Genomic DNA, 13,195 nt, shown 5'->3' on the forward strand with positions numbered 1-13,195 from the left:
AAAATTAGTCAATATCTGGGGGTTTTAGTGTGATGACAGACAGACACAGTAAGCGTGATGGTAGGAGCTGTTTATTTGCATGGCTTTCTAGGCAACCATGTTAAATATCAAATTTCTCCGAGTGGGCTTAATTGTAAAGTGATTCTACTCGAGACCTTCAAATATGTCTGCTAAGAGCTTTTTGAATCGTGCTCGCTTCGGCAGCACATATACTAAAATTGGAACGATACAGAGAAGATTAGCATGGCCCCTGCGCAAGGATGACACGCAAATTCGTGAAGCGTTCCATATTTTTCGGTCCTGGCCAAGCTCCCTGCCTTCAGAGGACCTAGCGTGCTTCACCGCCCTCTGATCACGGAGGCCGACGATTGGTCGCACCTCCCTGCGTCTCCGCCCACGCGCAGGATGCCCCGCCCCCTGCCGCTATCCCGCAACTGTGCAGCCACGCAGGTCAGGGGAGTCTGTAGAGCGCCTGATACCTGCTCCAGAGGGAAGTGTAGTTTTGAGGGCGGGGCGGCGTGTTTCTTTCCTCTCAGCCTGTGCTTCTACCAGCGGTGACTCCTCCAGCAAACTCCTGGCCTTTCCCTTAGTGGCCCGGGTCGTTCAGGCTGACGGATTCCTTCTTTGCTCCTTGTCTTCCAGATCTCATACTCCCTCCCTCCCACCGTCATCTGCTTAGGCGCGTCCTTGCAGCCAAGGAAGTGATAGGACCCAACGTTTATTGAGTGCCTACTGTATGGCAGATGCTTTCACCCCACGCTCCAAAGCAGGGCAGGGGTTGGCCACAGCAGGAAGCTTGGAAGGGCCAGAAAAAGGGTCAGGCCGCATGGGGAGGGCGGCATCCCCAGAGAAGGACAATGGACACCCAGTCCTGCTGCAAACAGGTCCAGGGACAGGAGCTGACAGTGTCCCAGGGCTTATGCTGGGTGTTGGGGACTCTGCACCGGTCAGTCCAAGAGGGGTCCCTACCCTCGCAGAGCTCAGGGACCACAGGAAGACTGGCAAACAGCCAGGCTGATGTCCGCTCTGGTTCCTGATAGTGAGCATCTGTCTGTGAGGGGTGCAGACACCTAGGCCTCTGAGAAGACCGGGGCCTGGGTATTGGGGTGGGGTCTGTTCTGAACTGGATTGGATGGTCAGGGAGAGAGAAAGAAGGCTTTTTAGCTGTGACCTTGCAGGCTGAGAGACCCTTCCAGATCTACCTGATGGATTTCACAATCCTGGAGTCCCACGCCCCGGAGTTGGGCAGACCGGCCTGACCCTGCTCTACCACCACCAGGACGCTGTTATTCTCTTCCTGTTTCTAGGGCACCCCGCACATGGCCTGGCATACAGTAGGTACTCAATAAACGCACACTTTTGAAATGATTATGGATCACCCCCCTAGGTCGTAGTTAGTTGCAAAGGGAGAGAAAAAAAGATCATTCCAGCGGAAAGGCCAGGCAGTGTCCCGTTGACCTGGGGAGTAAATCCAGCCTTACTGTTGGGAGTGTCCGTGGGCCCCTGATATGTCCAGGGAGGGCCAACACAATAGACACAACAGGCTCCTGAGCACGTGAATGTGGCCAGTGAGGCTGAGAAGTGGAGTGTTGTTAATTTATTTTTATTAAAGTGACATAGTGAAATAGCCTCGAGGCCAGCAGCTGCCATTGGGCAGTGCGGTCTAGAGCTGACTCCCACGTTGCAGAATATGTGGGGCTCATAAGTTTTAAGCTTAAACCAAAGTGAGTGAGAAGGGCCAACCGCCATGCCTGCCCTTCTAGGGACAGCCTGGGACAGTAGAGGCTGGGCTGGGTTTGGGGGAATGCTGTGGGCGTCATGTTACTCGTCTGGGGTGTGCCCCGTGGCACTGGGGCAGGGAGCCAGGGCTGGGACCGGCAGAGAGTCAGGTACTGGCTCCAGGCGGCTCACTGAGAAGTGACCCTGGAGTGGGGGCCAGAAACAGGGCGGGCAGAGCGGGCAGAGTGGGCAGAGGGCACAGCCAGGCAAAGGCCCTACGAACATTAAGTGAGGCCGTTCCTGACCAGGGCTGACAGACCCCCGAGAGGTCACTGTTGCTATTGCTGCATTGTTCTGAGCTGCGCCTGCTCCGCCCGCCTGCAGGTTCTGGTCAGGAAGCAGCAGGAGCAAGCAAGGCTGAGATGACTATTTGCTGAGCACCCCTGCCCCCAAGGAGGTACCAAAGTCCCACATAGGGGGCCCAGTCTGGGGGTCTCCTGCTCTGACACTATGGGGACAGGGTCAGGATATTGCCCAGAGGTGGCTGCCAGGAAGGGACCATGGGAACTTCATCACACCTGCAGCCCCTGTGCCCAACTACCAAGACCCCAAGGGCACAACCCCCCCCCAGCACCCTAGGCTGAGGTTCAGGGGTCCCCGGCAACTCCAGGTCCTCCAGCTGTGGCACCTGTCCCCTGGGCATCACCAAGGTCCCATCCCAGAGTGCCTGGAGGTGCCCCCCAACCAGCCCTGCACCATTCCACATCCCCCCCAGTCTCCCCGGTGGTCAATGAGTGCCAGGGGTCAAGGGTGGAGAGCAGCAGCAGAGGCCCAGACCTCCCTGCCAGGTTCCCGGCTGAGGCCAAAATTCCTAAGATTTTGACATGTGTTGACTCAGCAACCCTTATCTCTGGTTACCCTGTGCTGTTCAGACAGCTTTGCACTTACTAACACATTTCACCCCAATGGCAATCCCAAGGGCAGTGAGAACCCTACAGATCAGGGCGCAGAGGCACGGGGAGGTCAGGCGTGAGGTCACACAGCCAGGTAGGGAGTTGGGATTTGAACCCAGGTCCTGGGGTGGGGGTGCCGAGGTGGTAGAACTATACAGAGAGATGTAATTCCCCAGGCAGAACTCTGGAAATATAATATTCTGAGCTTCCCAGGATTTCAAATTCTGGGATGTCCAAGTCTGGATTTCTTGGCTTCTGGGAAGACTCTAGCGAACGGGTACAGCTGGGTGCCAATAAAACAGATTTGAATGTAATCTGATTTCTATGTGTTGTGGAACAGTATTCTTTTAATTCTTTTCAATCATTTAAAGATGTAAAAATCACTCTGAGCTCACAAAAATTACCCATTTATTATTTATAGGCAGTGTGTCTAGATTTGGCCCACAGGTTTAGTAATGCTTCACATAACATCTCAAATATTATCATGTCAACATGAAATCAGTATGAAACTTTATTCCCGAGGTATTTTACACCTCTTTCTGTACCAAGTCTTTGAAATCCGGTGTCTCCCACTCCCAACACGTGTCCATTTGGACACTAAGGCTTCCTGGGAAACACCCATCTGCAACTAGATGGCATAAAACTTACATGGAGAGGAAAACGCACACTTTCCCAAGTTGTTTCAAACATTTTCAGAACACTGCGTCCAATGTCGGCTTCTGGTTTTAAATCAAGATTAGTTAAAATCAAACTGAAACCTTCACCCGCTCTACCGCACCAGCCACGCGTCCTGTACTTGCAGCCCTGGGGCCAGTGGCTGCAGAGGCTGGTGGTGTCCGAGCAGAACGTTTATCTACATCCCATCAGCTAGCACTGGTCAAAATGCTAGCATTTTAATCAACAAGCACTTACGTGGCCCTTACAACATCCCAGGTGTTTTTCTGGGCACCTGATAACTATAGACACCTGGGCCCATTTCACAGGTGGGAGGCTGAGGCTTGGAGGCATTGTGGGGCTTGCCCAGGTGGCCTGTGGCTGGGTGGTCCTCAGGTTTGGAACAGTCCTGGCTAAGTCTGCTGCCCTGCCCAGCATGCTGGACATGCTGGGTTGGGACCTAGCACCCTGGAACACAGGAGGCCACTGCCCAAGATCTGCTTGGATAGGCACAGGTCAACACAGGGCTGTGGGCAGGTGTCATATGGGACTTCGGTGTCCCAGAGACCCCCAGCTCAGGGCAGTGTTCCCTGGGAGTCGTGGTGGCGCCCCCAGGATGAGCACCAGAGCTGGGGTATGACAAGGAGACCATGGCATGTTACTAGCAGCCACTGACACCAGAAGCTGGAGTCCCCCAACTGCTGCCAAACTCCACAGTGCCCTGGGTCCCATGGGTCCCCATACACTGTAGGGGGTCCATCTAAACCCCCTGCACCCCTACCAGGTTTCCACACTCAGAGCCCCACTGTCTCATTGTTGACCGTCCATGGGTCCCCACTTCACAGATGAGGAAACTGAAACCAAGATGTGAAGGGACTCATCCAGGACCAACGAGCTAGGACCTGAGCCCTGAAGAAAGGGTGGAATGGCAGAATGACAGGCAGAGAAGGGCTAAACAGACATGCAGAGAATATATGGTGCCAGGGGAGTGCTCCCCAAGAAAGGGGAGGGGTGAGTCATCTCTGCGCCTTCACAGAGTCCCACTAGGCCCCTGTCAAATGTGTCAAACTCCTATTCATGTTTCAAAACCCCATCTCCCACACTCCCTCTTACCTGCAGCTTTCCTTGACCCCTCCAGTGGAGTCACGACTGTCCCTCCAGTTTCCTCCACCACAGGCCCCTTTTTCTGTCTGGCACTTGCTCACACAAGGCAGAGGGGTCTGTGCCTGGCTTTGTACAAGCAGACACCACATATTTATTAAATGCCAACTGTGTGCCAGGCCTTGGCATCCTTGGTGCTTCCCCCAGGGCTGCTCCTGACTTCAGCTCTCCGCTGTTCCACTCCTCCCCCGTTATGCCTCAGAATTCAAGGCCCTTTCTCATCCGTCCCTTCCCCAGTCTGGTTGAGCTCCACATACTTTCAGCCACTGACAGCCCCTCCACGTCCTTGCACCTTTTATTCTGCCAGGAACTCTAATCTCGTTTGGACTGACAAACTCCTACTCGTCCATCAAAGCCCCAGTTCCAATGGCCCCCTGCTCTGAGGAGACTGCCCTAGTTCTGCCCACCACCCACGTATGGGCGTTCCCAGGAGGAAGCAGGCTGGGAGCGGCCTCTAAGTGGCAGAAAGGGGCTCTCATTCGTGCTCCAGGGAGAGGGTCCCGCCCAGTGATTCCCCCCCTCCCAAAACCCTGCTGAAGGGTAGACAGACCCAGCCAGGGACAGGGAGCCGCCTGGGGGCTGCGAGCAGGCAGAGGGCTGGACGCCGAGTCTCGGCGGTGCAGAGCCCCTGCCCCTCCCTGCCTCAGTCTCCCTCCGGCTCGCAGGTGTTGGGGTGCCGCGCTGGGCGGGGGCGGGACGCCGAGGGGCTCAGGAAGTGGGCGGCCGCAGGAATGCAGCATCCCGGCCTTATAAGGACAAGCGCGCTGGGGGCCAATCAGCGGCGGGGGCGGGGCGCCGGGCCGCGGTCCCTCCAGACCGCCAGCCAGTCGGTCGGCCTCCGTCCGCGCGCCGGCCATGAGCTCCACGCAGTTCAACAAGGGGCCCTCGTATGGGCTGTCGGCCGAAGTCAAGAACCGGGTGAGCGGCGGGCCTCCCCAACGTCCCGGGGCAGCGCTCTGAGTCCTGCGTAGAGGGGCACCCTCCTCCCAACGTCCGGGCGGTCTGGGGGCGCCCCTCACCTCTGGGGGCAGAGAGGTCTGCGGGCCGGCATCCCCGGCATCCAGCGGTGGTGGGGGCATGACTCCTCCCGCAGACCTGCTCCCCTATCTGAAGCCTCCAGCCCCGCTCGCAGCCCCACAGCCCTGGAGGCCTCCAGCGCGGCCAGGTAGAGAGCGCCCCGAGGGTCCGAGGGGACCCCAGCAGCGCCCTCCTCATCCCCCGGCCACACTTCTCCTTTTGGGGCCACTTCAGTTTAGGGAGGAGGAGAGGGCGGGGCCGGCGGCTGCTTGGAGAAGGGTGGGGCCCCCCAGGAATTTCCCCACCTCTTACACCTGGGGAGGGGGGCACTAGGGGGAAGTTGGAGCTGAGGGGGCTGCCCCAGCTGTTCCTTCCACACTGTCCCCGTGTGACAAAGGGATAGCAAGGGGGTTCACAGCACGCGTGGGGTCCCCTGAATGTGACCCTAGCATGTGTGGGTTTTGTGACCTAGAACTCAGGGCAGGAGGGTGAGCGAGACACTTTTTAAGGAAAGCCCTTGTGCTTCTGGCTCAGAGAGGGCCAGGCACTTCCGGAGGGCCACACAACCGGGTGCAGGGTCCATCCTAGGGAAGGGGGAGCAGGGGTGTGATCCCAGACCTAGGGGAGATCTGGTCTGACACTCAAGGCCCTCCCGGTGGGAGGGGGCTTTGTTGTCCTTGCCCACCCCCAGCACCTTCCCACCAGGCACCTGGAAATGTGGCCCCACAGTCAGTGGCCACAGGGGGCCTGCCCGGGCACACTGAGGGCACAGCCCTGCCAGCCTCCAACAGGCACCTGCCCCCTCTGACCAGGGAATTTGTTCATGGCCTCCCGGGAGCTCCGTGGAGCCTCCCTCCGGCCTGTTTGATGGAAGGGGAGGCCAAGGAGTGAGGATCTAAGGGACGGAGCATGGTCACTGGGCAAGCTCCAGACCCCCATAACGCACTATCCCCAGGCCCCATCCACCCGCGCAGTCATCCCACGAGCTGACCGTTTGCATGCCACCTGGGAACCTTGCAGCATGCCGCCCTGCCTGTGAGCTCCGGTTTGCACACGGGGCTCAGAGACACAGTTCGAGATGCCCTAAGCCGCACAGCCTTGGAGTGGCAGAGTTAGGACTGGTCCCTAGACGTGCTCCGTCCAGTGCCTGGTGGCCACAGGTCTTCAGGGGCAGCTCCAGCGCCTCCCTGGGGCCTAGGAAGTGGGTGAGGGTGTGGCACCCCAGCAGGGCTGGCGGGAGGGTGTGTCCAGAGATGGAGCGGCATGAGGGCAGGTTGACACCTGTTCTTCAGGGATGAAGTCAGAGGGCTCCCCGAAACCAGCCCTCAGTTGCAGGTCTGGAGAGTGGGCGGGGCCCCACCAGCTTGCCAAGGTCCCTCAGGGGCCACACCTGAACTGGAAACCAGCTTCCTCTGGCTTCAAGCCCACATCCCGTCCACTTAACCAGCTGCCTAAGAGGAGGGACACCTGGAGACCTTCCTGCCTGGACCCCCCTGGGGCTTAGTTCGCCCCCAGCTGGACGGCGCAGGGGCAGGCTGGTGTCCAGTTTGCCTCTCTGAGCAGCGGCGGCTGCTCTGCTCACAGCCGGCTGGGGGGTCTAGACCACGGGGAACAGCTGGTCCCGATTTAGCAGGGAGGCGGTGGCTGCATTCCTGACGGTTTGCGGTGAACAGGAATGTGCTGAAGGCCAGCTGGGCTTCGGGGGAGGAACGCAGCTGCGGGTGGGGCCCAGCCGGGCTGGCCCAGGCACCCTCTGCCCAGTACCCTGGCCACCTCCACCCACCCTGGCCCCGAGAGCCCTCAGGGATGGGGCCCAGCTGGACAGGTGTGTCAGGACATGCCCCCCACCCCATTCTCATTGCACAGGGCAGCTCCCCAGGGCTGTGGGAACTGGGAGGCCGTGGGAGGCTGAGGGGGTGGCCCGGGTGGATAGGGTTAGCAGGCCAGCCTCCCTGCCTTTGTCTCCCCTGCACTCCAGAGGCTCAGCCCTAATCCCATATCTCGGGGCTTAAGTGCAGGAATGGGGAAGCAGGGGCCCAGTGCAGGAGACCCTTACGCAAACGATTCCAAACGTAGATGGGTAAGCTAAGGCACAGGAGAGCGAACTGCCCGCAGTCACGGGGAGTGGGCTGGGGGCAGAGCTGAGAGTAGGGATTGGGTCTATCAAGGACAGCTCTGGGGGCCAGCCCCCTGTAGGGGGTGGGTGAGAAAGGGCTTCCAGGGTGGTGGTCTGTGCGAGCACAGGTGCACAGGGGGTCTGGAGCAGCAAATCCACCAAGTGGAACAATCTGGTGAGGAACGGGCTGGACAACCCCCCACCCCCGGCCAGGGGGCCGCTTGGGGCTGACCTTGTCTGCCCACACACCAGCCTGGATCTCCTGACCTCCTGGGGTGTCCCTGGGCCCCATTCCTTGACCCATGGTGCTCTGAGTTGCTGCCACAGGGAACAGGGTGTGTGTGTGTGTGTGCTCAAAGGCAGTGGCTGTGCACCAATGGGGGGCCCTGAGCATCTTCATCCTACCACCAGCAACAGCAGAGCCAGCGCCGAGCTGGTTGGCAAAGCCAGGGGGTGCTGGACCACAAGCAAGGAGGTACATCAAGTGACAGAAAGTGGAGGTAAAAGCTAGAAGGAAAATAGGGCCACACAGGGTGTGACCCCATTTCTGTGACTCATTCAGAACAGGCACAGCCAGACAGAAAGGGGATTCAAGGGCACCAGGGGCTGGGAATGGGGCTTCCTTTTGGGGTTATGCAAATGTTCTGAAACTTAGAGGTGATGGCTGTACAATGTTGTCAGTGCACTAAATGCCATTGGATTGTGGGCTTTAAAATGGTTGAAATGTCTATCTCATCACAATTTAAGAACAGCAACAGAGAAGGCTTAGTATCTCTAATGCAGGGACAGCCAGGAGGTGATGGTATGAGGCAGGTTTGCGGGGCGGGTTGGCTGCCCTCTGGGGTTTGCCGTCATTAGAAGTAGATTAGAGCTGAGCAGTCTCTGTGGTGGGGTGTTTATCTGTGCCTGTGAATGTCCCTGTTAATGGGAAAGGGGAGAGTGGGCTCTGGTGGTGTGGGGACCTCCAGGACCCTCAGTCTTTTCTAACCTTGGAGCCACTGGCCCTGCCCTGCCAGGGGCTTCAGGAGGCTGCTGCTAGGTGTGTACTCACCCCTACCCTGTGCCCTCTGCTCCTCCAGCTCCTGTCCAAATATGACCCTCAGAAGGAGGAAGAACTCCGCGGCTGGATCGAGGGACTCACGGGCCTCTCTATCGGCCCCGACTTCCAGAAGGGTTTGAAGGATGGAATTATCTTATGCACGTGAGTGTGCGTGTTGACATATGCTCATTGCCCTCGTTGCTCTGCACAAAGTCACGCTCCACACACCATTAGAAGTGTGCTTTTCCCTTAACGAGTCTCGGGTCTTGCTTGCTTTTGTTTCTTTTTCTTGTGTTATTGCTTTGTCTACGATCACCAGCAGTGAGCATCCTTGTCTTACATTCTCCGTTTCGTGTGAGAGCCTCTAAAGCTTCTGGAGGCCTGACTTTGCTGCATCCTATTCAACTGTAGTTCAAACATTCTGTTGTTTGCACATTAAAAATGTTTGTGGAAATTCCCAGGCTCACTCTCAGAATCTGTGTTTCTGGGTTATACTCCCAGCACTGGTTGTTGTCACTTTGGCATCTTTTTTTTTTTTTTTCAACACATCTTCACTTTTATTTATTTATTTATTTTTATTTTATTTTTTTTTTTGTAGATAATTATTTTTCATTGAAGGGTAGTTGACACACAGTATTACATTACATTAGTTTCAGGTGTACAACATAGTGATTCAACATTTATATACATGACACTTCTAGGTACCAGCTATCACCATACCAAGCTGTTACAATATCTTGACTATATTCATTACATCCCGGTTACTTATTATTTTACCATTGTAAGGGTGTACTTTTTTTTTTTTTTTTCCTGAGGGCATCTCTCATATTTATTGATCAAATGGTTGTTAACGACAATAAAATTCTGTATAGGGGAGTCAATGCTCAATGCACAATCATTAATCCACCCCAAGCCTAATTTTCGTCAGTCTCCAATCTTCTGAGGCATAACAAACAAGTTCTTACAAGGAGAACAAATTCTTACATAGTGAATAAGTTACATAGTGAACAGTACAAGGGCAGTCATCACAGAATCTGGCATCTTTTTTATGGGTGAAGATTCTATTGCAAGAGGGGAAAGTGTGGCCAAGATTAGAGTGGGTCTCTGAGGCTCCCCTCTACTAATGGAGGTCTCTGTCACCCCCAACCCATGTGTCCCCTATAGACTCATGAATAAGCTGAAGCCGGGCTCAGTCCCCAAGATCAACCGTTCCATGCAGAATTGGCACCAGGTGAGGGACTGGCAGGGTGGACGAGGATGGGGCTGAGGATGCTTTCTGGAGGTGGGTGGACTGAAGTCCCTTCCCCGTCTTTCTCTTGCCTCCTCCCAGCTAGAAAACCTCTCTAACTTCATCAAGGCCATGGTCAGCTACGGCATGAACCCTGTGGACCTGTTTGAGGCCAACGACCTGTTTGAGAGTGGGAACATGACCCAGGTGCAGGTGTCTCTTCTCGCCCTGGCGGGGAAGGTGAGGCCCAGAGAGGGGTAGCCATCTGCCCAATGCCACACAGCGAGGTTGATGCAGACTTACAGACTGCTTTGCAAACATTTCTGAGCACCCGTAATGTGCCAGGTGAACAAGACAGACACAGTCCACCCCTTTATGGGCTCACAGTCTGACAGAGGAAGCAGTCATTGAATACATTTTTATTAAAAAAAGAAGATTTTGTATTTTACAGCAGTTTTAGTTCACAGTAAACTTGAGAGGAAGGTACAGAGGTTTCCTATGTGCTCCCTGCCCCCAGCTATTGCACGGCTTCTCTGACTATGGACATCTCACCTTGGAGGGGACATTTATTTCAATAAATGAACCTCCGTGGACCTGTCATTCTCACCCAGAGCCCAGAGCTTGCTTTTAGGGTTTACCCTTCAGATCACATTTTATAAATTGTAAGTTGTAAGTTGTGAGATGTGCCTCAAAGAAGAATTAGGCTGATGTGTTGGATCTAGTGACCCTTTAATTCAGACCAGGGTGGGTCGGCCGTGTTTCAGGAGGGGGTTTTCACTTCAGGGAACTTTGTTCTGAATTCTGTTTTGGGGACCCCCACCCCCCGTGGCTGCCCCATGGAGAGTGGAAGCAGGGGGCAGGCATCCAGGCGAGAGATGGCGGCTGCAGTCTGGACGGATGACTGGGGGACTGGGGAAAAGGAAGTGCTGGAAAGTGGGGGGCGTGGTGGTGAGAACAGCCCCCCCTAATTCTTGGCCTGAACAACTGGAAGGCTGGGGGCCATCAGGGCCTGTTGAACCAAGACACCTGAGGGGTTGTGTTGAAGGTGGAGGGGACAGGGGTCTCGGCTGCCGCTCGCTGATACGCCCAGCTCCCCTCCCCTCCAGGCCAAGACAAAGGGGCTACAGAGCAGCATGGACATTGGAGTCAAGTACTCGGAGAGGCAGGAGCGGAATTTCGATGACGCCACCATGAAGGCGGGCCAGTGTGTCATTGGGCTCCAGGTGGGCGCCAGGCCCCTCCCAGCCCGGTGGTCCCTCGAGTTCAGGGTGGGGTCTAGAAGCCTTGGGGGGACAGCCTGACCCCTGCCGCCGGCCTCCCTGCAGATGGGCACCAACAAGTGTGCCAGCCAGTCGGGCATGACGGCTTACGGCACCAGAAGGCACCTGTACGACCCCAAGAACCACATCCTGCCACCCATGGACCACTCCACCATCAGCCTCCAGATGGGCACCAACAAGTGTGCCAGCCAGGTAGCCCCACCGTCCCTCTGCCCCACCAAACCCTGTCCCTGCGTGCCTCCTGCTGAGAATCCTACCACTCTGCCTTCTCAGTCTCACCTCAATGCACTGGTCACCTCCGGGGAGTGACTGCCCCACCCTGCACCTCAGTTTCCCGCAAAGGATTGCCCAGAGGCCCACACAGCTCTGGTATTTTTAGATCTGGAGGTCCTCGCTTTCCCTGCTGCGTTGCACATACCAATGCGACCATTCGGGGCACTCAGGCTCTCCAAAGGCCTCAGCCTGGGCCCCAGCCTGGGGAGCTTCCTGGCTGGCAGGCAGAGCTGGACCCAGACCTCCCTGGTTCCAAGGGAGAGGGTCACTGGTAATGGAGATCAACTAAGCATGGTCAGAAGAGAGAGGGTGTCCGAGCAGGGCTTGGAAGGACCTGCAGGAATTCGTACAAGTGGAAAGACACAGATGGGAAACAGTGTGGGAATCTGGGGGGGATTACCCCTCTTGGGGTCCCTGTTTCCCCACTCTTCTTTCCACCTTAATGCTATCCCCTTCTCCAGGTGGGCATGACGGCTCCTGGGACCCGGAGGCACATCTATGACACCAAGCTGGGGACCGACAAGTGTGACAACTCCTCCATGTCCCTGCAGATGGGCTACACGCAGGGTGCTAACCAGAGCGGCCAGGTCTTTGGCTTGGGCCGGCAGATATATGACCCCAAGTACTGCCCACAAGGCCCAGTGGCCGATGGGGCCCCGGAGGCTGCCGGGGACTGCTCAGACCCAGGGGAGGCCCCGGAATACGCCCCCTACTACCAGGAAGAGGCGGGCTACTGATGTCTTCTCCACATCATTGTCCTGTCTGGGTTTTCGGGTTTTTCTGTTTTCCTCTTGTTTTTTTTACATGTCTGAGTGCCGCCCCCTGAGGGTCTGCGGGGAAGGGGTGAAGGCCATATCCAGATGCATTTGGCATGGGGGGGTCTGCCCGCGTGCGTCCAGGCAGCAGATTTCCTGACAGGCTTTGGGCCGAGCTGTGGCAGGGAGAAGGAACCCGGGCAGGCAGGGAACTGGGCCCCGAATGGTTTCCGGCTGCTTCTCTTCCCTTTTCTCTGCTGATCATTGTGTGGTTTCTGTACCCAGAGCAGTTTCAGGCAGTTTTAACGAAAGAAAAATAATGTTTTTCTTTCAGGGGAAAGGTTGGGGGATGGTGGAAGAGGATGCTGGGAAGGAAATAGGTCTCCTGAGAGGGGGTCACGCCACAGCCCTGAAGTCAGGCCTTGTGGAGGGCCTGGATTTCCCTAGCACCCTCAGATAGCCAATCGTGCCCCCCAACCCCCAGGGGCCAATTAGGAAACTGAGGCCCAAACAGGAAAGTGAGATTCTAAGTGGGTGAGGCAAAGCCAATCCCCTGCCCTGTACTTTTACCCCCACTCCCCATCCACACAGGGACCCTCCCCTGGAGGCCCTCCTGGGGACCAGCCTCCACCCAGGAGTCCCAGGACCAAGAGATAATGTGAAATACTGTTTGTGGACCAAAGACAATAAAAACCTCTTTTTAGGAAATAAAACTGTTGGGATAGCTGGCCTCAGAGGACCTGGTGGGTGGGGCAGTAGGGCCCTTTGGTCCTCTCTGCTGCCTTGGGAGAGGGAGCCGCTGAGGCCCAGAGCGTGGGTGAGCGTGAACTGAAGAAACGGTGTGAGGCTGGGACCTGAGGTAGGGGAGGAGGTCGGGGTGCTGTTTAGAAAGGGGGTGGGGCCTTCACCTCCTCCACCAGCTCTGACAGGCAGCTCCATCTTCCACTTGAGGCCTTCCAGCCTGGAGGTCTCTACCTGGCAAACTCCTATTCATACTCAA

General features: G+C 56.4%; 1 protein-coding gene and 1 non-coding gene across 3 annotated transcripts; both read left to right on the plus strand.

Moving 5' to 3' along the window:
• Positions 1–188: 188 nt before the first annotated feature.
• LOC118914783 (U6 spliceosomal RNA) lies at positions 189–295 on the plus strand. Its single transcript, XR_005025761.1, has one exon. It is a non-coding gene; the product is annotated as a U6 spliceosomal RNA (small nuclear RNA).
• Positions 296–5,248: 4,953 nt separating this feature from the next.
• Positions 5,249–12,908, plus strand: CNN2 (calponin 2). Of its 2 annotated transcripts, none has more exons than XM_036889978.2 (7): positions 5,249–5,405; positions 8,700–8,821; positions 9,824–9,890; positions 9,990–10,127; positions 10,994–11,110; positions 11,213–11,359; positions 11,902–12,908. In XM_036889978.2, exons 1-7 carry the CDS (start codon positions 5,343–5,345, stop codon positions 12,175–12,177), a joined length of 930 nt encoding a protein of 309 aa, XP_036745873.1. In that variant the 5' UTR covers positions 5,249–5,342; the 3' UTR covers positions 12,178–12,908. The 2 variants fall into 2 exon arrangements, with proteins under 2 accessions (XP_036745873.1, XP_036745874.1); XM_036889979.2 differs by lacking the exon at positions 5,249–5,405 and adding an exon at positions 7,450–7,584.
• The last annotated feature ends 287 nt before the right edge of the window (positions 12,909–13,195 follow it).

This window comes from Manis pentadactyla, chromosome 12 (assembly GCF_030020395.1).
Source record: "Manis pentadactyla isolate mManPen7 chromosome 12, mManPen7.hap1, whole genome shotgun sequence".
In the NCBI taxonomy this organism is placed as follows: domain Eukaryota; kingdom Metazoa; phylum Chordata; class Mammalia; order Pholidota; family Manidae; genus Manis; species Manis pentadactyla.